At 40.0% G+C, this 25,783-nt stretch overlaps 2 protein-coding genes across 2 annotated transcripts in view; both read right to left on the bottom strand.

Moving 5' to 3' along the window:
- The window catches only part of LOC122800440 (acidic mammalian chitinase-like), a 468,856-nt gene extending 452,654 nt beyond the window's left edge, over positions 1-16,202 (bottom strand). The window contains exons 1-2 of the mRNA XM_044069884.1: positions 16,175-16,202; positions 9,339-9,567 (exon numbers count right to left, since the gene is read on the bottom strand). Coding sequence (XP_043925819.1) covers positions 9,339-9,567; positions 16,175-16,202 — 257 coding nt within the window. The remainder of the gene's footprint in view (positions 1-9,338; positions 9,568-16,174) is intronic.
- Positions 16,203-16,272: 70 nt separating this feature from the next.
- Positions 16,273-25,783, bottom strand: part of LOC122800439 (acidic mammalian chitinase-like) — a 117,782-nt gene continuing 108,271 nt past the window's right edge. Inside the window, exon 3 of the mRNA XM_044069883.1 lies at positions 16,273-16,481. Coding sequence (XP_043925818.1) covers positions 16,273-16,481 — 209 coding nt within the window. The remainder of the gene's footprint in view (positions 16,482-25,783) is intronic.

Genomic DNA, 25,783 nt, shown 5'->3' with positions numbered 1-25,783 from the left:
TGTGCACTAACCCTTATGTTAAACAATTTCCATTCTGTGAAACAATTTTAGATTTTAAAATATTCTTTAGAGAAATGTTATATAAACACAAAATAAATGCACAGAGTGGTGCCTATCTTTTGGAAAGTAAAATCTGGGAGAAATATTAACCTTCCTTTCAAACATTTAAAAAAATGGGTTCTCCACCTAAAATATCAAGCATCCCTGGGTTAACTTTAAATATACTCCAGTTCTTCCTTACTATGTTCTTAAGTTCATTCAAAAAGTTATTGTATCGTACAATAAGTGCTTTTCTGTACTTCACCCCACCATCTAATAACGCATCCACTTGCAATACTGTACCCAACAAAGGTTTATACTTACTCCCCATTGGGAAAATACATCATTGACAAAAGGGTTGGTTAAATTCACAGGGTAACCTCTAACCAAAAACATATCTTTTAACTTCTCTGGTTACCCCGATACATCTTCATGATGTGATGACATTTTTGTACATTGTCCTTTGAATATACTTTTCTTCTGCAAAAATGGGTGAATACTGAAAAAGTGTAAATATGAATTACAGAAAGTAGGTTTTCTGTGTATGCTGGATTTAAATCTGAAATTTGTATGAGATATTAATGTATCAAGGAAATTTTCCTTATATTATAAGAAAAGTTGAATTTGAAAAAAAGGTGGTGGTATTATTCAAATTTTCTACAAAAGAATGTGTATCATCTATAGTTCCATTCCTTAAAATAATATTTGAACCTCCTGCAGCATTATTTTTATCATGGTTGCTATTTTCTCTTTTAATAACATTTCACCGATTCAATTTTATTGCCCTGTAAAGAACACATAATGAATGAATAACAAATTCACTCCAGGGAAACAATAATTCCTGAATTTATCTCTTAGCTGCTGCTACTTTATCTTTCTTCTCTTCTTGAAAGGCAAGTGTAATAAATAGCTCCCAGGCATGTTTCCTTGTGACATGCAAACACATGGAACACTATACATTTTCAGGGTTCTCAGCTACTGTAATTACAATGAAGAATAAATTGAGTTTCTGAATCTAAAGCATCCAGTTTTCTGCTAAGCTACCTTGCAGCAAAATAATTTCTGAAGGATGTAGCTGGTCCATCTTTCTAACGGTGAATTAAAATTCTGTACAAATAAATATAAAATTTTAAAGAACTTTACTTCTTGACATGACATCAGATAATATTGGGATTTAACTGGTTGTTCAGCAAATGACAATTACTCTACTGTAAGGTCATGACTGACAGATTTTTAGAAAGAGACATATAATATGACATATATTTCATATCTCTGAATTGTCTAATATTTACCCCATGTATTACAGAAATACAGGGAGAACAGCTGGCTGTTACTCATGTTATGAATTCTTTGAATTTTTTTTTTTTTATCAAAATGGCATTTGAAAATGAGTAGAGTAACTGCCTATACACTGAGTTCTATGCTTATGAATACTGGGAATCTGAGATTTCAGTACACCAGTCATGAGCTAATTATACCTGCCCATCCAAGTATCTGTGTAGACTGCCACAGACATACTAGGTTATTTTCTTATACTTAATATTATTTATAATTTCCCTTGAAGGTTTTGCCTTTTTCATCAATGGACACACTGATGTACTGACTATGACGGCAGCCACACAGTGTAGGCCCCTTTTCTCAGGCATGCTGCTGCTCCTTGTGGACCATGACTCTGAAAAGTAACCCTGGTGTACTCCTACTGTAAAGATTTCCCCCCTGCTGTGGACACTTACTAGTTGGAGGAGTCGTAAAAAGTCTCTTAAAATGCAGGGGCGTTATATGCTAGATCTGTAATGGCAGAGGAAGTAGTGTTTGATGCAGTAGTTGCAGGTATTTTTCTGTTATAGAGTTAATATGTAACAACAGAAGAGGCAGAAACTTTAACATTTACTGAGTTTTGTGAAGATAATTGGATTTCACTGTAAGGCTAATAAACTGTCTGGCTTTAATGGGTCTTTAAACATTATTCTAGTGCTCAAATCGAAGTTCATTCTGGTTGTCTTGAAACATTAATATATTTGTCTGTTGCTGTCACCATTATACATGATGTTTTTGCACTGATGTTAAGCACTTTCATCTTCTTTAATTAATAAATATGACTTCATCAGAACAATTTCATTGTCAAACAGACCTTCATTAACTCATTCACTCCAATGGAGCTCAGGAAGTTTGCACTGTAACTTCCAATGGGCGGAGCCTAAGCCTTTTCACAGAATCAAATTATGTTACATTTCAGGAAAAGAGAACAACAGGGAAGAATAGTAATAAAAGGAGAAAGAGCATAAGGGGGATGTAGGGAGGAAAACCAGGACTGCAACAGTGAATACACTTGAACAGCTATATTTATGGTAAGTGTACACAAGTGTACTATGTTCTTTGTGTTTCACTGTTGCAGTCATCACATTTGGGTAGATTCCCAAAGCTGAGGAAATGGGTGGAGGCAGTCAAGGAATCTAGGGGCTGGCTAGGATGCCCTGCAACACTGTAGTTGCAAACCCTGCCCTGGATTTGGAGAAGAGAGGCAGGTGGTAATGCTTGGTAAAAGTGTGAACAGATCTCCAGGTGGCAGTCTCCAGGATGTCCCTGGTGGGGACTCCTCTGAGGAAAGCTGCATAGGTGGAGGCTGCTCTGGTGGAGTGTGTCCTGACCCCCTTGGGGGGAGGCTTTCTATGTTGTTTGTAGCAGAAATGGATGATGTGTGCTATCCATTTGGAAATGGTTTGCTTGGAGATGGCTTTGCCTTCTGCCCCTGCAGCAAAGCTAACCAGCAATTGATTGGACTTTCTGAAGTATTTTAGTCCTGTCCAGATAGAATCTGAGCTGTCTCTGCACATCTAGACAGTGAAGAATCATTTCCCCCTTGTTCTGGGGATTAGGAAAGAAGGTGGGCAAATGTATGGATTGGTTAAGAGCCACACTGGACACCACCTTAGGGATGAAGGAGGGGTTAGTTCTGAGGGATACTCTGTCTGCATGGAAGATGATGAAGGGTTCCACAGCCATGAATGCTTGCAGCTCAGAGACTCTTCTGGCTGAAGTGATGGCCATAAAGGATGCTGTCTTCCAGGAGAGAAAGTTTAGCTCTGCAGAAGAAGCTGGTTTGAAAGGGGGGTAAGTGAGCTTTTCCAAGACAAAGTTAAGGTCCCAAGCTGGTGTTGGTGCCCTTCTCGGGACCTCTAGTTGCTAGCCCCTCTGAGGAACTGTTTGATCAAAGGGTGTGAGAAAAGGAGCTGCTCAGTGGGAAAATGAGCAGAAATAGCAGAGGTATTAATTTTTATAGAGGAGAAAGAGAGACCACTGTGTAGTAAGTCAGCTAAGTAATCCAGGATGAGAAGGATGGAGGGCTGTGCCGTATTGGCTCCCTTAGCCTGGATCCAGGTGCAGAACCTTTTCCATTTATCTGCATAAGACTTCCTGATGTTATGTCTGGCCTCCCAGATAACATCCAGAACCTGTTTACTGAGGACGGCAGATTGGTTAGGGGTTAGGGAATAAGCCAAGCTGCCAAATTGAGTGTCTGCAATTGGAGATGCATGAATTCCCCCTCCCTCTGGGTCAGGAGGTTTGGAATCTGAGGAAGATGTTAAGGAGGCAGCAGGGACAGGCTGCACAGCAAGAGGTACCAGTGTTGTCGGGGCCAGTCTGGAGCTATGAGAATGGCCCTTTGTTTTTCCTCCCTTATTTTGAGCAGTACCCTGGGGATGAGAGGTAGGGGGAGAAAAGGCACAGACAGATAGATTGATACAGGGGAAGGATAGGGCATCCACTTTCCAAGCCATGCAGTGATGCTCCCTGGTGCAGAATTTGCTGAGCTGATGGTTGGTGTGGGAGGCACAGAGGTCGACCTTTTGGGTTCACCATTTCTGAGTTATTAGGGTGAAGGTACTTCTGTTGAGTTGCCACTCATGTGGGTCCAGAAGATTTCTGCTTAATTGGTCTGCCAGAGAGTTGAGAGAGCCTGATAGGTATTGTGCTAACAGGTGTAGTTGCATGGAAGAGGCTCTGAGCCAAAGGGTCATGGCCAGCCTGCATAGAGGGTAGGAGTGAGTCCCTCCCTGCTTGTTGATGTACCACATCACAGTGGTGTTGTCTGTTTTGATCAGGAGAACCTCTGGCGAGATAAGGGGTTTGAAAACTATCAAAGCATGCTACATAGCCATCATCTCATTTTGAGTGATGTGCAGAGGGATTTGCTGTGGGCTCCATTTGCCTTGTATACACCTGCCATCCAGGTGTGCAGTCCAAGCGTAGCCTGATGCATCTGTGGTGAGGGTCTGGGTGGTGGGGCTGGGGAGAAGAGCAGTCCCTTGTTGTGGGAGCATGCTGTTGCCCACCAAAGAAAATCCTTTCTGAGGCAAGGAATTATAGGTAGAAGAGTTTCCAGGTCTTGAGAATGTTGACACCAAAGGCTCTTTAGGTACCACTGAAGTTTCCTCATATGCAGTCTGGCATATGAAATGAGTAGTGCGCAAGATGCCATGAACACCAGAGCTTGCAGGATCTACCTTGCAGATAGCTGGGGCCTGGTGGCTAGTTGAGAGAAGTAGGCTGTGAGGAAAATTTGTTTCTCTGGTGTAAGGTATGCCATCTGGGATGCTATGTCCAGACGTGCTCCCAGGAAGATTTTCTTTTGGGTGGACACCTGTTTGGATTTCCTTTCATTAATTGTGTACCCCAGGAAGGTTAGCAGGGTCTTTACAAAGGCCAGGTGATTGAGCAGGTTTTCCTGGCTGTATGCCTGAATAAGGCAGTCGTCTAAGTATAGGTAAATTTGAATATTTCTTTGTCGGCAAAAGGCAATAGCAGGAGCCAGACATTTTGTGAAAACTCTGGGAGCAGTAGATAAGCCAAAGGGAAGCACAGAGAACTAAAAGTGTTGAGATCCTGCCCTGAAGTGGAGATATTTCCTGCAAGATTCCCCTGATAGGAATGTGGAGGTAGGCCTCTTTTAGATCTAGGGTGGCCAGCCAAGCGTCCTTGGAGAGCATGGGTAGCAGCTGCTGGAGGGTGAGCATTTTGAATTTTGGAATCACCAGGAAGGTGTTTAGAATGGATAGATTGAGGATGGGGCGCCAGATGCCTTCTTTCCTGGGCACCAGAAAAAGTCTGGAGTAGAAGCCTTGGCCTATCTGTTTTGCAGGAACGTGCTCTACTGCCCTCATAGAGAACAGGGAAAGGATTTGCTTTTGAACCTCTGCCCACTGATTTGGTGGTAGAGCTGGGAACCCTGTTGGGGTTGAGAGGATTCTGAAGGAAAATTTGTATCCCTGAGACACAATGTTCAGAACCCACTGGTCCTTGGTAATGGTGCTTGAGTGAAAGGAGAGTTTTCCTCCTAGGGGTAAGTGAAGGTGGGCAGGGGGGGGGGAGTGGAGGAGGTGAGTCATTGTGAGTTCTTACCATAAGGGGGTGGCTTAGAACTCCCTGGTTTTGAAGTGGAGGTAGTCCACTGCTTAGTAGTCCACTGCTTAGATCTCTGCATTCCCTGGGGCTGCTGTTGAGGGGGGTCTGTTCCCATGGAGCCTAGGCTGGAGTGGTTTACTCGGAGCAGGAAAGGACCATTGCTTGGAGGGACAATGCCTGCTGAACCTAGGGGGCTGGACCTGTAAGAAATACTTAACTGTTTGCATAGATTTTGCTTTTTCTTTCATCTTTTTTAAGACCTCTTCTGCATTAATGCCAAACAAATTATCTTTGTGCAAGGGGGCATCCAACAATTTGGATTTGACATGGTCTGGCAGGGGTTGTTCCTTAAGCCATGTATGTCTTCTAATGACAGATCCAGTGACTGCTGCCCTACAAGAAGCTTTTAGGGCATCAAAACCACAATGCAAAGTATGTTTAGTTACTTGACTTGCAGAATGCATTAAGTCTTGTAATTCTGTAGATACTGCCCAAGCAGGAAAGTAAGACATTTTTTGTTTAAAGAGTTCCAAGGTATGCTGCTGAAATTTCAGCATATGGAACTGACAATTTAGTGCCCTGATAGCAAGAGTAGCTGAGCTGTATACTTTTTTACCCCATCTGTCCAAAGCTCGGGAATCCTTGCCTGAGGGGGTGGGCTTCTTAACAGAGGTTGCTTTAATCCCTTTTGGCCCTTGAGAAATGACCTCAGGGTCAGCTGTTGGATTTTTAAAAAGATATTTGTATGAGTCAGGGACCCTACAGTACCTGTCTGGTTTTCTGGGAGCAGGAGGTAGAGCGTCCGGAGTAAAGCTGGATTCAAGGAAAACATCCTCCACAACATTCAGGACTGAAGGGATGGCCAAGGATCTGTGCTGTGGAAGATCTAGAAATTCCCTGAGTCTTTTTTTAGACTGAGGGTAGTCCTGACTCTCCCATTGGAAATGCTCCCTTAAATTATGCAGAGTTTCCCCAAAGAAAAAAAATCCTCTGGGGGACAGGCTGAAGGGATAAAGTCATCTGCTTCAGAATCCTCATAAGTGGAAAGGGATTGCATGTCTTCATACTCAGATGCATCCGAGTCATCTGACTCTTGTTCAGACAAAACTACAGGGGACAAATCTCTTTTCCTTTTGGAGGGGGTAGCTTGGCTTGCCCTGATCAGCATGATACGGTCTTCTGCCATTTTAAGCATTTGAGACTGAGGCAAGTTTCTTGGGTGTGGTTCAAACCTGGGCCTAAGAAACTTGGTCGTTTTTGAAAGAATGGTATTCGCAAAAGAAGACGTCAGTTTGTGCCAAGAATTGGTGGTGCGAAGGACTTCCTTGGAAGCCAGTGCCTGCTCAGCAGCTCTGGACCCATCCAAGGTAGAGACGACCGCAGGATCCTTAGTCGAAGAAGAGTTTTGCAGCATACCGGACTCCGAAAGGGTCTTGGTAGCAGCCTGCAAATCAACTGAAGTAGGCATCAGGGGCTGCGAAAGCGCCACACTGGGTACCGGAGGACTGACGACTAGCTTAATGGAAGCGTCATCGGTAGGTTTGGACCTGTGCGGTCTGTTTCTGTTTTTATCTTTATGTTTTTTCAGAAGATCTGCTGTCAGATGGCTTACTGAAGCCATATTGGAATTTGAGGTCTGTAAACGAAAATATCTGGCTACAATAAGAGCCCAATGACAGATAGTTCTGACGCTGAACAAAGCACAGAAGCGACAACTGGGGACATTGTGGTCTGGGCCTAAACAAGTGACACAGTAAGAGTGGAAGTCTCTGTGTAGTATTTGCTTTCCACAGGTGAGACAATTATTAACTTATTTTGACATCGGTTAGTGCAAGAAAAATAATCCCCAGCGGGGTACTTAGCTTTAGAAGACTTCAACTTCAATTCGGTACATGAAAACTCAGGTAGCAGCCAACCGGCACTCATGCGAAACTGCTTCTGCTTCGGGCTCCACGGCAAGAAAGACCGATATAATGGCATCAACTGCCTTACTTTATACTACTGATGACCTGACGTCAGTCCTTAAGCAACAGCAACCGAAATACTAAGTCTCTGGTATTTGGGCCAGCCGAGGGCTACCCTGGCAGGGATAACCGAAATGTGATGACTGCAATAGTGAAACACGAAGAACATCTGTACTTACAGCTATGCAGGAAGTGAGATTATGTATAATTTTGTGTGTTAAGAGAAGTTGAGGACATATGAAATTATATGATTCAGTGATACACTGACTCTACAGAAGGGGATACTTGCCTATCTGACTGCTTCTGTTTTCTACCACCACTAGTTGATCTATGTTTTCTAATTCTGTGAACTCTTTGTTAGGGCAGCCACCAAGGCTTAGACAGATACAACTAATCTTATCCTGACCATCTTCTACTATGCTACCATGTTCCTTTTTCCACTGTCATTAGGTGGCCCTTTATCCTGATTCTTGAAGATTGGTTAGTAATAGCAGACAGCATGACTAAGGTGTGGGATGATTGGTTCTGTGATACTAATTTATTTCCAGCTGATTAAGGTCAATGAAGAAACTTAAGGAAATAATGACAGTGCTTACTAAGTCAAGAAGAAAGAAGCTCTGTTAATAGAAATAGAAGCCCTGACTGTACACTCAGAAAAAGATACAACCACACACAAACACACAAATGGTATCAAATAATCACTGCTTCTGCACTTGTGCAGTGATGGCTGACAAAATGGAGTAAGCAATAGCAATAAAGGCTAAGCAACACTTGTAATCCTAATATATAGTTACTATTACTTCATTGTTATGAATGCCTTCCAATAATGAATTCATTGACAGATTGTACATAACTCTTGTATTGGTTGCATACTACGTTTAAATCTGTTATTTGCTGGATTAACAGCATCTGAGTAAGTTCTCCCCCTTGCCTTCCAATCTGCAGCCCCATCCAGACACATTCCATTGACCCAATTGTTCCTCTGTTGTACAGCCTATTTTACCCAAAATAGCCCAAATCTTCCCCACACTTTAGAAATGCCTTTTTGTGACTGCATTGCTGATGGATGGTGCCTGTGGCAAAAACTGAAAAGTGGAGGGTCTGTCATCTAGGCCGCCGCAGGCTATGGTTATATTTTTCAGTGGCCTAAGTACTCTGTTCCCTGCATTCCTGGCAAGTGCCTGCCAAAATGGGCATGCAGTTCTGGCTTGATGGACTATGTATGATATTGCATGTTCCCAAATCTACCCACAGTGCCTAAGCACTTCTCGTCATGCTCAGGTACACTCTACCCAAACTGTTCCTTTTCTGTCTATAGTATCAGACACTCCTTCATTCCCAGCTCTCTTTGTTGCACCTTTTTGTTCTTGAACTGCTACTCATATCTGCATCTTAGGGTCATAGTCAAGGCTTTATCCATCTGTGCTATGGAGTCAGCAACATCTGAGCTAGTTTTAATGCATGTTTCAGTCTAACCTCATATTATAATGTAGTTACTAAGGTCATGAGAGGCAGAGAATGTACATGCACTTATAAGGTTGTAATTACCATGATGACAGCATCACAATAAGGTGTGTTCTGTTCCGATTCTATTATGCTCCCTGATATTACTGTGGCAAAACTGGCAGGACTATTTAACAGAGGGTCCTTTAGTTAAGAAATATGCCAGTAAAATTAAATAATTTTACTGTTACTTTTTCTTCTGGTGCATATTAAATGGATAAAAAGTGTGTATTTTCTTTAAATACTCCTTCAGTTCGGTGTACATATTCTGGTGAAAAATGCCTATCTGGTTAATGCACTTCCTGGAGTTTAATTTTACAGCTATACTGTGGTGTTCCTCTTCTGTTGTAATCATTGATAAACTAATAGAAGAATAAACATGGTAAGAAATCTTAAACAGATGGAAAATGAAGATTATTGTTGCCTTACCTCTTCTTGAGCTTATTAAAAGAGTGGTAAAACTCCTCATCATTCCCTTTAGTAGTATTGATTTCATAGTTGCTAGTCATGCCTGCAAAAGCATAGATCAAGTGGGTGCAGAGGCAGGGGTCCACATTTTCTGGTTTATACTTGGCTGGTTCTGGCCTGTCTTGGGACCAGTTTGTATAGTAGCACACAAGCTTGTAGGCTGAACCTGAAATGAAAGCAAAACATTTACCTGGTTTCACTGGTTACACTTTGAGTGATTAGCATTCCGCAGTATTTAATGATAGGCACATGGCTGCAGCATTCTGGCATGATTGTTACAATAACATTTGTTACCAGTGTTTTACAATTCATAAAGTCAGATTGCTGACATTTAACACAGGAGGCACAATCATAAATGTGGAAATGTACAGAAATACAGAATTCTGATACATTTGAATTTTTGCTTGTAAATTTTTTGAGAAGTTACTTGATCCAGCAGTCCTATTTTAAATTATATGCATTGTTCTTATGATAAACAAGTGCCTTCTGTGGAAGGTTGGGCGCCGGGCTGGCAACTTGACACCGTAAAACTCCACTGCCAATCATGAGCTGACAGATGATCCGCTGTGGCGACCCCTAACAAGGAAAAGCTGGAAGAAGAAGTCGAAGTTCTTATGATAAACATGCAGCGTGCTACAGAACAGAGTTCTGTTTACTACCACACTGTTTGAAACATGGGGGGGGGGTCTGGTTACTCATCTTACATATCAGTCATCAAGTTATATTTTTCAGGAAAAGAAAACACCATTTAAAACTTTGTATTACTTTCAGCAACATTAAAATACTAACTGTAATTATTCCCCCCTCTCCCCCCCTAAAGGAGAGATAACTATCCCAGCCGAGTGTAGCCTCCCGGACATCTCAAATGCGCAGGTGAAAGCTGCTCTCTAAAGCTAAAACACAGCATCAATGGGACCGGATGGTGTCCCCGGCTGTGTGCTACATGAGCTAAATGAGGAATTAAACCCGCACATAAGGCAGCTGTTTAATCTCAGCCTTACCACAGGATACGTGCCCAAGGAGTGGCGTACGGCAACTGTGGTCCCACTCCACAAAGGCGGCGCCTCACGGACCCTGGTAATTACCGCCCATAAGCTTAACAAGTCTAGTCTGCAAAGCTATGGAGAGGATCATAATGGAGCTCATAAACAAAGATATAGGGGACTTGCAGACATTGGACCCGACCCAGTTTGGCTTTGTCAAGGGAAGATCATGCCTTTTGAACTTGGTCGACTTCTTTGAAACAGTCACCAAGGCCATTGATGAGGAAAGGCAGTCCATACAGCCTACCTTGACCTTGCAAAGGCTTTCACACAATACCCCACTCGGGTATTGTAGAAAAACTACCAGCTTAAATGTAAACCCATATGTCACAAGATGGGTTGCAAACTGGCTTAAGGACAGAACCCACAGGGTTAGAGTTGCTGGCGCTGTGTCAGACTCCAAGCCGGTCACAAGTGGTGTCCCACAGGGCTCGGTCCTTGGCCCCCTATTGTTTGGCATCTACTTCTCAGAAGTACAGGCCAACATGGGAGGACTTTGGCTGACAAAGTTTGCAGACGACTGCAAACTGGGCGCCATAGTGGAAAGTGCATCCGACATGGATATCCTTCAGAAGGGACTCACGGAAACAGATAGCTGGTGCCAGAGCCATGGCCTGAAGTTAAACGCCAAAAATGTATAGTCATACCCTTCGGGAAAAACAAGGTAACCCCAAGCTACCATATAGGTGGCAATCCACTAAGCACAGAAGAGGTTATCAGGGACCTGGGGACCCAGGTTGACAGTGGCCTTTCTTTTGACACTCACATTGCTAAAGTGGTTAGAAAGACCTTCTACATTGCCCACCTGATCATGAAGGGATTCACATCCAGATCTAGTGAGGTCATTGTTCCCTGTACTCTTCACTTATCAGACCAATGATCGAGTACAATGCCCCATTCGGGATGTATCTCACCCGACATCTGCAGCAATTGGAGAGACCCCAAAAGTTCCTCACCAAAAGGATAAAGGGACTCCAAAATCTGTCATATGCTGCCAGATTGAAGAAACTCCAGCTCTATTCAGTCGCATACCGCCTGCTCAGAGGTGACATGTGCCTGACATACAAGGCCATGTCCAACCCGGAATTAATGGACATGCTCCACCTCAAAAAATCCAAATCCACCAAAACCACTAGAGCAAGCGACTTAAACCTTAGCACGGATATAAATAGGACGTGCTGGAGGGATAGATTTATTACTCAGAGACTCCCTATGCTGTGGAATAAAATCCCGGTCCATGTGAGGCAGAGCACCTCGCTGACTCTGTTCAAGAGAAATCTAGACCTGTGGATGGGAGATCGTAAGTTTACCCCGGGAATCATCTCTGTGTCACTGCTGGACAGAGGCACAACAAACTAATGGTTACAGTATTTTTTCATATAAGGGGTGGCGTAAGCCACAAAAATTTGGGCTAGGCTTATAAATGCCTTAGGGCAGATAGCCTAGTATAAACCTATGAACCTATGAACCTATGAACTTTTAACTTTTGTCATACACTAGCTTAATGAGATTTGGGGGGGGGGGTTCACGTGCCAGGTATACAGTCTCTATCAATGAGAGTACAGTGTGTGCTGATTGATAAGAAGCAGGCAGAAGCAGTGGGATGAACAAATGTTCAGTGAGGGAAGAAAAGATGTGAGACAGGTAGAACCTTATGAAAATAGTTGGTGGCTAAATCCTGAGGAGGAGCTCCTACATAATCAGACATTCTACTACTGAGAATCACAGAAATCAGAAGTCTTCCACCTGACCGTGAAGCTCAGAAACTCAGCCAGTCCTGTCCAATAACCACTTGCCTAGCACATTACCTCCCTCAAAGCCATAAACTGTGATTCTGATTAATGAAACTGAAATCTCAAATCTCAAATATCAAATCACCCCCTACCCAATACCCTTTCTCCACCTTTATATTCCCACTCATTTCTTTACTTCTCCTTTCCTATTTCCTTTCACTTCCCCCTCCCATCTCAACCTCCCCTTATTTAACTCCGTTTTCTGTTTTATTCCTATCCCCTCTTTACTTCTCCTGGTTCTAATTCTAATCTTTTCAGTAATACAACCCTCTCTACTATCTCAACTCATACTCTCTCATATTTATCTATTATACTCCTACTCCTCTTACTATGGCTTCCCACCAGACTACCCAGCTCTTATTCTCACTTCTACTTCTTTCCACCCTATGCTCAATGTACCTCCTGTCCTACTATGAAAAACAACTTTATGTCCAACACTGCCACCCTAGCAAACACACAACAAAATTTCTCCCTCCACTTATACCATACCCAAATATTTCTTCTACCCCTAATTATCATTTACCTAAATTCCATAGACTCTCACACCTTAACTATGTAGTGCATTCTGAGAACAAAACTAAAATACAAACCCTTCTAAGGATTAACCTCTTAAACAAACCTACTAATCCCTCCCTCCTAGATGGAGATATCCACCCTAACCCTGGTCCTACTTCCCCTTCTCCCCTAGTGTCTACACCTAAACCTAATAACACCTTCTTAATAGGCCATCTTAATATCCAAAGCATAAACAATAAAGTACCATACCTGCATGCCCTCCTACATACTCAATCATTTGACATTCTCTGCCTCTCAGAAACCTGGCTAAAACCTACTACTAAAGACACTGAAATTATTCCCCAGGGCTATAATATAATAAGACTCGACCGTCCCAACCGCAAAGGTGGTGGTGTTGCCATCCTTTATAAGAATCATCTAAATATCACTACCCTTCCAGACTCACCAACTCAAGATAACAAAATAGAAGTAATCATTGCTAAACTTCAATTAAATTCCAAAAAATCCCTTTATATTATCTGCATGTACCTGCCTCCTGGTAACAACATACCTATCCTTGAGAATTATCTCAGTTGGGTATCAGCCACTTATCCACAAGAAACTATTATACTAGGTGACCTTAACATAGACTGGAATAGCATTAATGCTGAAAACCCTTCATCTCATATCAACCTACATAGTTTTACCCAAACTATTACCTGTACAACCAGGCGAAATAAACATAGTAATAGAGAAAGCATCCTAGACTGGATACTTATAAACAGAGTCGAACAGAACTACAAAACAGGAACCCTGCCTGATGATGTTAGTGATCACTCTTTAACCTTCATAACTAGGGAAAAGACTGATTGTACTATCCCCCACATTACAAGGAAAGTGCGCACCATCAAAAATTTTAATCCTGACCTATTTCAGATGGAACTCGGTTCATGTAACTGGAACACCTTAAAAATGCTTCCTCTTGAAAATGCAGTAATCTACTTTAATACAACTTTTTTATCTATTCTTGATAAATATGCTCCTGAACGTAGCATTAGAATTAAATCTAACTCAGCCCCCTGGCTCTCCCATGAAACAAAAAAACTTATTCTTACTAGAAATAAAGTCTGGGCCTCATGGAGATCCCACAGAAATAACCCTGACTTTTTACACTTCCGTCAGCTTAGAAATTTAACTAAAAAGGCAGTAATATCTGACAAAAAGAAATTCTACCTTGAACTACAGCAAAACCATCTAAATAATTCTAAACTCTTTTGGTCCTCAGTCAATAAGCTCCTCTCCCCAGGAACCTCTAAAACACCTTCCCCAATTAATGCTGACCCTGATTCCCCCCAACAAACTGCAGATGCTTTTAACTCTTTCTTCACTGAGACTATACAAGCTCTAGCTAAACAGCTAAATGCCAACAATTTCTGCCTACCAAGCAACATAACTAACACCTCCTCAAATTTCCCTTTTCTACTAAAAACCTTTCAACTATTTTGCCCAAGAAAAATAATCCCCAGTGGGGTACTTAGCTTTAGAAGACTTCATCTTCAATTCGTACATGAAAACTCAGGTAGCAGCCAACCGCGCACTCATGCGAAACTGCTTCTGCTTGGCTCCACGGCAAGAAAGACCGATATAATGGCATCAACTGCCTTACTTTATACTACTGATGACCTGACGTCAGTCCTAAGCAACAGCATCAAAATACTAAGTCTCTGGTATTTGGGCGGCCGAGGCTACCCTGGCAGGGATAACCGAAAAGTGATGACTGCAATAGTGAAACACGAAGAACATCTGTACTTACAGCTATGCAGGAAGTGAGATTATGTATAATTTTGTGTGTTAAGAGAAGTTGAGGACATATGAAATTATATGATTCAAGGTGATACACTGACTCTACAGAGAAGGGGATACTTGTCTATCTGACTGCTTCTGTTTTCTACCACCACTAGTTGATCTATGTTTTCTAATTCTGTGAACTCTTTGTTAGGGCAGCCACCAAGGCTTAGACAGATACAACTAATCTTATCCTGACCATCTTCTACTATGCTACCATGTTCCTTTTTCCACTGTCATTAGGTGGCCCTTTATCCTGATTCTTGAAGATTGGTTAGTAATAGCAGACAGCATGACTAAGGTGTGGGATGATTGGTTCTGTGATACTAATTTATTTCCAGCTGATTAAGGTCAATGAAGAAACTTAAGGAAATAATGACAGTGCTTACTAAGTCAAGAAGAAAGAAGCTCTGTTAATAGAAATAGAAGCCCTGACTACACTCAGAAAAAGATACAACCACACACAAACACACAAATGGTATCAAATAATCACTGCTTCTGCACTTGTGCAGTGATGGCTGACAAAATGGAGTAAGCAATAGCAATAAAGGCTAAGCAACACTTGTAATCCTAATATATAGTTACTATTACTTCATTGTTATGAATGCCTTCCAATAATGAATTCATTGACAGATTGTACATAACTCTTGTATTGTTTGCATACTACATTTAAATCTGTTATTTGCTGGATTAACAGCATCTGAGTAAGTTCTCCCCCTTGCTTTCCAATCTGCAGCCCCATCCAGACAGATTCCATTGACCCAGTTGTTCCTCTGTTGTACAGCCTATTTTACCCAAAATAGCCCAAATCTTCCCCACACTTTAGAAATGCCTTTTTGTGACTGCATTGCTGATGAATGGTGCCTGTGGCAAAAACTGAAAAGTGGAGGGTCTGTCATCTAGGCTGCCACAGGCTATGGTTATATTTTTCAGTGGCCTAAGTACTCTGTTCCCTGCATTCCTGGCAAGTGCCTGCCAAAATGGGCATGCAGTTCTGGCTTGATGGACTATGTATGATATTACATGTTCCCAAGTCTACCCACAGTGCCTAAGCACTTCTCGTCATGCTCAGGTACACTCTACCCAAACTGTTCCTTTTCTGTCTATAGTATCAGACACTCCTTCATTCCCAGCTCTCTTTGTTGCACCTTTTTGTTCTTGAACTGCTACTCATATCTGCATCTTAGGGTCATAGTCAAGGCTTTATCCATCTGTGCTATGGAGTCAGCAACATCTGAGCTAGTTTTAATGCATGTTTCATTCTAACCTCATATTATAATGTAGTTACTAAGGTCATGAGAGGCAGAGAATGTACATGCACTTATAAGGTTGTAATTACCATGATGACAGCATCACAATAAGGTGTGTTCTGTTCCGATTCTATTATGCTCCCTGATATTACTGTGGCAAAACTGGCAGGACTATTTAACAGAGGGTCCTTCAGTTAAGAAATATGCCAGTAAAATTAAATAATTTTACTGTTACTTTTTCTTCTGGTGCATATTAAATGGATAAAAAGTGTGTATTTTCTTTAAATACTCCTTCAGCTCGGTGTACATATTCTGGTGAAAAATGCCTATCTGGTTAATGCACTTCCTGGAGTTTAATTTTACAGCTATACTGTGGTGTTCCTCTTCTGTTGTAATCATTGATAAACTAATAGAATAATAAACATGGTAAGAAATCTTAAACAGATGGAAAATGAAGATTATTGTTGCCTTACCTCTTCTTGAGCTGATTAAAAGAGTGGTAAAACTCCTCATCGTTCCCTTTAGTAGTATTGATTTCATAGTTGCTAGTCATGCCTGCAAAAGCATAGATCAAGTGGGTGCAGAGGCAGGGGTCCACATTTTCTGGTTTATACTTGGCTGGTTCTGGCCTGTCTTGGGACCAGTTTGTATAGTAGCACACAAGCTTGTAGGCTGAACCTGAAATGAAAGCAAAACATTTACCTGGTTTCACTGGTTACACTTTGAGTGATTAGCATTCCGCAGTATTTAATGATAGGCACATGGCTGCAGCATTCTGGCATGATTGTTACAATAACATTTGTTACCAGTGTTTTACAATTCATAAAGTCAGATTGCTGACATTTAACACAGGAGGCACAATCATAAATGTGGAAATGTACAGAAATACAGAATTCTGATACATTTGAATTTTTGCTTGTAAATTTTTTGAGAAGTTACTTGATCCAGCAGTCCTATTTTAAATTATATGCATTGTTCTTATGATAAACAAGTGCCTTCTGTGGAAGGTTGGGCGCCGGGCTGGCAACTTGACACCGTAAAACTCCACTGCCAATCATGAGCTGACAGATGATCCGCTGTGGCGACCCCTAACCAGGAAAAGCCAGAAGAAGAAGTCGAAGTTCTTATGATAAACATGCAGCGTGCTACAGAACAGAGTTCTGTTTACTACCACACTGTTTGAAACATGGGGGGTGGGGGGTCTGGTTACTCATCTTACATATCAGTCATCAAGTTATATTTTTCAGGAAAAGAAAACACCATTTAAAACTTTGTATTACTTTCAGCAACATTAAAATACTAACTTTTAACTTTTGTCATACACTAGCTTAATGAGATTTAGGGGGGGGGGTGGGGGCGGTTCACGTGCCAGGTATACAGTCTCTATCAATGAGAGTACAGTGTGTGCTGATTGATAAGAAGCAGGCAGAAGCAGTGGGATGAACAAATGTTCAGTGAGGGAAGAAAAGATGTGAGACAGGTAGAACCTTATGAAAATAGTTGGTGGCTAAATCCTGAGGAGGAGCTCCTACATAATCAGACATTCTACTACTGAGAATCACAGAAATCAGAAGTCTTCCACCTGACCGTGAAGCTCAAAAACTCAGCCAGTCCTGTCCAATAACCACTTGCCTAGCACATTACCTCCCTCAAAGCCATAAACTGTGATTCTGATTAATGAAACTGAAATATCAAATCTCAAGTGTCACACATTCACAATGGGGCTATGGTGAGTATAGATATATAGACATAAATATATTTATTTATTTAACATTTGTTTACCAGGACAGTCTGACTTGGAACAAAGCCAATTTTCAGCAAAGGCCCGGGGAGAAACACTCCAGACAAGTTTTTGTATGTGGGAGGAAATTGGGGCACCCAGAGAAAACCCACACAAATGCAGGGAGGACCTGCAGACTCCAGACATAAGGCTCCCCAGGTGAGAATTGAAATGGAGAACCTCTTTTTGTGAGGTGACAATGCTACCGCTGCACCAATGCCCCATCCAAATATATAGATATAGATACAGATATAGATACCTGCCTCCCACTGCTTGCATTCTGTTGTGTGGAATGGGTCGGGGTGCAAACCTCAGTGGTAGCTTTCTCATATTAGGACACTAATGGGTGTCAGTGCACACCTACCTCACATATGAAGCAAATCTATCTGGCTCCTCTGATAAAAACTACATTATGGTTATAGCACCAGCATAAAGAACCAAGCCTTCTCATTTCCCACTGTATACATCATAAGTCAAATGCAAGCTCTGGACACATACTAAATGACACCCAAGGCATCAAACACACCAGTGTCAAAGCTAAGTTCAATGAAGAAGCAAACATTGCTGGCATACTTGGATTCAAATTACTTAGCTGAACTACAGTGCATCTTCACTAGTCACGTGATAAGTAATTGAATAACAACATATTTCACTTGACAAAGCTGTACAGGTGCTGCCATCTTCAAATCTTTTGCAGATACTTTAAGCCAGATTAGCATTTTAAAAACTGGTAAGAGCACAGCATAGAAAAAGAATGTAAAATTAAATTATTTAGTCAAAGTACTTTGACTAATTCTAGGCTGCATTGCCGAACAGCTACTAATAGAGTCATAGTCATTTAGGCTTACAGATCTGTAAAACCACTAAGTACTTTAAATTCACTAAACAGAAACACACAAAAAGGACTGCACACATCGTATGGAAAATGGCTGCTGCTCTGTCCAACTAAAACCAGTTACTGAAAATAAAAAGAGCATAACTTTGCAAGCCAGATTACTTCATACATCCCAGTTGTAGGGGTCTGTGCCTCCCACAGGTGTTACCTACTTAATTATTTTGACTGTGAGGTCACTGCAATTAGGTGAACAGGACAATAAATTATTTCATTGTAGTGAATCTTGCCCTCACACTGCATTGGACTGAGCTAAGAGAAAGAAAAATTAAGTAGGTGGGTAAGAGGGACCCAACCTCCTACATCAAGGGTTACATGGGAGCACCCTGATTGTCATATATTACAACATTTTGTCATATATTACAACATTCATCATATATTACATTTTATCTTGTTGTTTCAGACAGGTTAAATGTATTTTGTGTACTTTAAGCAACTTTTAACTATTGTAATTCCAGGAAATGTGTTTTTGATGGAACAAGCAACACTACAGGATCTCAAGACCAATGTTACATCTATTTAGTCCCAATATTATGACATTAATTCCAGTATTTGAAGACTGAGAAATGTTCCCCTGTTCTCAGTAAGTCAAATACATTCAAGGTGAGTTTAAGACTCTGCCAAAGATGTGTTCTATCTTTCATCCTGCCCATGAAAATCCTGCTAGTGATTTTTCATGGGCAGGATATCAAGGTAGAATACAAATTCTATAGTATCCAGCTTTGGTATGTGATGGTTGTGTGTTTGTAGTCAGAAGATAATGTTAGCCTTTCAGTATCATATGACTGTGATGTCCAGCATGCTCTGGAATGGCTTGGTGTACAGTAGAATCAATGGAAATTAATATATCCAAACCAAAAGTCAGGTTTCTTTCATTTAAAATAATCAATTGATATTCATCATTAGATCAATGGTGCAGTAGCATAAAGCTGTATAGGACGTGTCGTGCCAAGGATATCAGACATCTGGGCCATATTTCTTAAGCTTTTGGGGGGCTTAAATTTATAGTGTATATGAGTGTGCTGGCATAAATAGGATGTGTAGGCACCAAATTTCAGACCTTTCTTGATGCTGATGCATTTAGTCAGATGTCTTGTCTTCCCAGCATTTCAGTTTTCAAAGTCAGCATGAATCTAAAGTTTAGTGGTCCACACTGGGGACCTTCCTTACTTTCTTTGTGAAAAGTGCTTTATAATATTGGCTTATGTCTGTCAGGAAATGGAAACGCACATGTGGTAGGTTGCTACTTTACATAGATATGCACACAGCATGTGTTTTCTGCCTTTGAGAAAGTCACAATGTCTGGTCTTGTGACATCTATTTATCTTTCACTCCCAAAACCATTCCTAGTAGGCTTTCTACTCTAAAACTCTTTCTTGAAAACTGATGTCTATAGGTCTTGGCCATGGCTACTGAATCTATGACCATGGGTATCGACCTTCAGTCTAAGAAAAAGAGATAACTTTCACAAGAGGCTTCTGAAGAGATGCATTTGTCCACCTCTTTTCAAAAGTCTGGGACTGTCTGTTCTACTGTGCTAGTTTTGGAACTCAAAGAGTATCATTCTGATAGGAATCTGCTAAGGATCAGGAAACCAACACATCCAGTCAGACTAGACTTCAGGCATCAGCCGAGAAGGCAGAACCCTGTTTTGGTCTGACTGAAGTAGAGGGAGGACTACATCAAGTCTTGGTTAGGAAGGAGGTAGCTGCATAGCTTTTGGAAGTTTGGCTATCTGATTCCTCCATGACAGCAGATAGAAACAGCACAATTTTACAAATCCGACTGGAAGCCAAATCTAACGTTAAAAGGGAGACCCCAAAGAAAAAGATTCAAAAGTCTAAGTATTTGTCCCCCTCCTTTAAATCTATCCAGTGGAAAGGGATCCCAAGAAGACTCATCCAACTTTGCCCAAGGTTTATTCAGGACTTTATAGCCTTTTCCAACTTCAATCTCTCCGGCTTCCCCAGTGTAAAAGGAAGAGATAAAAAAAGACACAGAAAAAGTGAAACACACCAACTGCAGAAGCATAAAATCCAAAATTGTTTAATACTCCAGCACCTCAGCTAGCAAGCCTTTCAGAGTTAACATCAGTGTAGCACAAGCTACACTTAAATAACAAATACATCATTATTCAATTAATCATGACAATCCATTTCAAAATGTTGGTGGGCTTATGGCTGGTAATAATTTTTCCACTGAGGTTCATAGTAATATTGATCAACTTGAGAGGCTGCTTAACACAGAAAATGTGATTTATTATAACATTTTGGGACTTAAGAGATATTTAGATCTAGATATTACACCCAGGGGTCTGCGTTTTGTTAAATGTCTCACTACTCCTTTCAACTCTACCGATCCTGCTGATAAACCGTTTGAAATTAGATGGGTAGCGGCTGCCCATCAGTGTGTTAAAGAATGAATCCAAATTTTACTTGAAAGAGATGGTCTTAAACAACGAAAAGTAAGGGAAGAAATTTCTGTCTCTTGTTCTACCCTCTCTGCACAAATTGGTACAGCTCGCCTTGAGCAGTTGCTATGGTCAATGAATGCTTCACTTGAGGCGAATTCTGGTGACATCATTAAAAGGAAGATTCATAAATTAGAAAGGGACCTCCAAGATTACAGCTCGGGGAACATTTTCAAGAAGACAGTTAAACAAAACACAAACACATATGGGGCTCTGGAGCTGCTTCTGCTAAGCGGAAATGGCAAGTAAATGTTTATTTTGCCTCTTCTGAAGTCAACAGTAGTGCTGGGGAATCTGACAATGAAACTGGGGCTTTTCTTTCCCTTCCACAGCACCAACAGCCAAATTGTATGCAGGACAACTTTCAGAGTTACAACAGACCTGGAACCAACAATAATCAAAAGCAGGGATATTTCCAGAACAACAAGGAGGGACAACACTTTAACAGTAAGAAAAGAAGATATTGACTATATTAATGTTGGTAATGTAGTAAAATCAACCAGTGTTACCAGTGGTGACAACCTGATTGTAAACCTTACAGGTAACTCTTTGTTTTGTACAAACTTATCAGTATTACAGCATGGGTTAAAATTTATTCCCACATCTCGCCACAATTATATGTCTGAAAAATTTAATTGTTTAAGCTGTCTAGGAAATTACATTTGTTGAATTATTTTGAAAATAGTAAGATTGTGTCTGAAGATGCCCTCCATTGACACAGATGGAGAGGATGGGGAATGTGATTCTTTCTCATTTAATTCATCATTGGATTCATATGATGACATTAATGGTTACTGTCTTTTAAATACTTCTAAGGTACCTCATAGTCGTAATTTCATTCACCCTTTTGTTAATAATACCATCCAAGAATTTTTATCTATGGTAAATTATGCTATTGAGGTTAGTCTGAATAGTTAAAAAATAGCTAAATTATGTTATAATTTGACTAAGGCTGAATGGAATGTGCTGCAATATCTTAGTACTAGGAGGGATATTGTTATCAAGCCCTCAGACAAAGGTAAAAAAAATAGTTGTATTGCATTGCACTATATGCAATATTTTAGCTTGTATGGATCATCTTTCTGACAGTAATGTATCTCGTGTGGCTAGTGAACATGAATATTATGCAGCTATAGATAGCTTTAAAGACTTGTCACATAAGAGTTACAGACTTGGCTACTTTTCCAAACAAGATGTGGAAGTAAAATTCAAAGTGGAAGGCAGTTGTTTGGCAAAATTTTACTGCCTGCCAAAAATCCACAAGAAAGTTTTTCCCCCTCCTAGAAGGCCAATTGTGGCAGCTGATAATTATTTTTTACATAATATGGGTCTATTTCTCCATACTTATTTGCTTAGGTATGTTGTTGGTTTAGACTCTTATATAAGAGATTATTTTCATTTTCTAAAAAATATTAAGTCCATCACTTGTCAAGAAGGTTTTTTTTTCTGGCTGGTTCTTGATGTCAAGAGCCTTTATACAAGTATTACACTTCAGGTGGGATTTGAAGCTCTTAGGTTTTTCCTAGGCACTAGCCTGGTTAGTACTTTTGTTATAGAATTATTATATTTTAGTTTAACCCATGCCTTTTTTTAAATATAACAACTGCATTTATCAACAGATGCAAGTGCATCCTTTGCACCCATGTATGCTAATTTGGTAATGGGTTTATTTGAGTTAGAGTTTCTTTATAAGTTAGAGTTTTTTAATAAGTATGTTGTTTTTATAATAGATTTATTGATGATTTATTTATTTTTATGTAAGGGCTTTGCATGGCTAGTGGACTCTTGTAGCTTCTCTTCAGGAAAACCGTTTTGGCTTAAAATTTGATGGTGTGCAAAAAAGCATTTCTATTTTTTTTTTTTTTTTTTTTAGATTTGGAACTAAATATTGTTGATAATATGATTATTACAAAGATTCATCAAAAATGTGATGATGGTACTCAGTTTTTAGATAGTAACCGCTGCCATCCCCCATATATTAAAGGATTTGTCTTATAATGAGTTACTCAGAATAAATAGGCTGTGTAATAACATTCAGTCTCTCAAAGAAGAGATTTTGCTTTCTTGTATAGCCTTTAAACAAATGGGATATAGTAATGAATTAATTATTAATTCTTTGAATAAACTGTTGTGCTTGAGAAGGGATATCACTAGTGTGGTTGATGTTCCAGATGATATGAAGTCTGTGAATAGATATAGGAGTCACGCAGGGAATACTAGTGATAAAAATATATATTTTGTCACTACTTATAATATTTATAGTGTTGAGTTAATAAAAATCTTAAGATATTACTGGCCATTCTTACATATGGGGAAGTCTGGGATTAAGAATTTACCTGACTCCTTTACTGTCTCTTATAAGAGAGACAGAAATATAAAAGACATGGTTGTTCATAATTTGTTCTCTAAGCCTACTGAAATTGTAACTATTCCTTTACTAAATTCTGGTACATTTCCCTGTGGTAAATGCTCTATCTGTATTCATATGGTCAAGACTTTTGATAAAATAAATGGCATTTTTTTCAGCCTAGAGCTATTTTCTCCTGTGTGTCTAAGGGTGTGGTTTATTGTTTCTCATGCCCTTGTGGTTTCTTTTATACAGGAGAAACCAAAAGAATGTTTAAAATTAGAATACAAGAGCATGTTAGAGACATTACAAATCAAAATTTGGATAGCCCTGTTGCATCAGATTTTCATGCAGTACACTTGGAGTCTTGTACCAGTTCAAATGCATGTATTTTAGAACAAGTTCTGATTAAGGATGATGTTGCACTTAAAAATAAACTGTTATATAAAGAAGCAGTCTGTATTTTAAAGTTTGGCACTTTGGTGCCTCAAGGTTTAAACAAAGAACTGGAGTGGAAGGCTTTTCTGTACTATCTGTTAATTATTAGTTTGTTTAAATTATTAGTTTGTGTTTAATTGTTTTAGTTAATTGACTAATGATGTAATATTTGTTATTTAAATGTAGCTTGTGCTACTGTGATATTAACTCTGTGAAAGGCTATCTAGCCGAGGCGCTGGAGTATTAAATCATTTTGGATTTTATGCTTCTGCAGTTGGTGTTTTTCATTTTCTCTGTGGGGTTTTACTTTTATTTTTTTATTTTGTTGTTCTGTAAAAGGAAGAGATCCCTTCTTCCTCAGAAGAGAAGATACTCTATGACTTTAAGGTGTAAAATATTCATTAAGCCTTTCAACTCTCTTAACCCATTCCCTAAAAATGTGACTCAGATGAGAATATATGTCCTTGAATTTCCCAAATGAAGACATGTCATTTTTGACAACCATTGGGAAAATGAAAGGGTTCTTCAATGGGGAAGGAAATATAGGGTTCGGACACACAAAAACAATGTTATTACCTCTTGAGTCTAGATTTTCCTCCATAAGCCCTTGGTCATTTCTTCTGGCCTGGAGGCTTTGGAGGTTGCATTTAAATCAGCTTCTGCTTTCTCAGGCTGAGAACCTCATGCACCTTGGAAATCTGACAGATTGTATTAGGTACCAGAGTCCCATAAATTTCTTTTTAGGAATCTCATTGCATCTCCAGCTGTGATTTCTAGGGGCAGGAATACTGGATCTAAGCCTTTGGCTTCTTCTAACCCTGTCCCTACTGCAAAAGACAGTAATACCTTTAAAAGGTATGGGAAGAAGGTACATTCTTCTTCAACTTTAGCTTTCAGGGCAATCAACTGCCAGACCCAAATGGCAAAGTAACTGTTACTGCCCATATTTTCTGACATGTAGCAGTCTATAGCTAACCTTCTGCTTCTGATATTAAAACTGTTTTGTCAAACATTGTTTCTTCTGTTTTCCTGGATCACAAAACACTCAATAAAATGTGCCTAAGTTGCAGTGGATGCTAGGCCAAGAGTTGCTGATTAAGGCTCTTTTATGTGCAAGAATGTGTGGGTTAGACTCCAGAGTGTCCTGGAAGATGCTAAGGCACATATTTTAAATGTTCTTTTGGAAAAAAAGATTTTCTTTTGGAAATCTACCAGCAGAGCACCTTAAAATGTTAAAGGAAAGATGGAAATTAATGCAAGGGGTGAAATGACTTTTTCTTTCCCCTCTCCCAAGGTATCAGAAAAGTTACCTTTCTTTTGGAAGCCCTTTATACCAGCTCAAGAAAAATCCATTAAGAACCAATATGGAAAATGTGACAAGAGGGCTCTAAGAAGGAAGACAATGGGCCCTGGGCTTCCTTGCAAAAGTAAAATCTATGACTACCTTCGGACCTCATTCCTTACTCCTCCCCCTACTATAGCCACCCTCCCAAAATGGCAAGCAATCTCTCTTATTCTCTGCATCTCTGGAGACAAATTATAACATACTCTTGCATGCTAAAAATAATTCAGAAGGGCTTCAAATTGCAGTAGCCATTCCTTCCTCTACAGTAATGAATCTTTGCTCTACGAAAGAACCAGAATCATTTTTATTCTCTCAAATTCTTACAATAGAACCTGTTACCCCCTTTCAACAGGGAAAATGATTCTATTCAACGATACTTCTGATACCCAAGAAAGAAGGCACATGGAGACCAGACTTATATTTATCAGTTTTGAGTACCTTCCTCATTGTTCCAAAGTTCAAACTGTTAACCTTGCAGTCCCTTTTTCCCTTCTTCCATACAACACTTACTTCATAACTTTATTTCTCAAAGCAGCTTATCACTAGATACCCAGTCACAAAGATCCACATGTTATTAGTAAATAAAATTTAAATAAAAATATTTACAAAAATAATATTTATTTCTAATAATAATTTTAAATATAATTTAAATAAAGATTCTTTGTGTTGGGGTTATACTTTCAATTTGCATATTTGCCATTTGGTCTG

Source organism: Protopterus annectens, chromosome 4.part0, assembly GCF_019279795.1.
Source record: "Protopterus annectens isolate FY-2018-M chromosome 4.part0, PAN1.0, whole genome shotgun sequence".
NCBI classification, from domain to species: domain Eukaryota; kingdom Metazoa; phylum Chordata; order Ceratodontiformes; family Protopteridae; genus Protopterus; species Protopterus annectens.
Note: the sequence above shows the minus strand (reverse complement) of the source record. Positions and strands in the feature narration are given on the sequence as shown.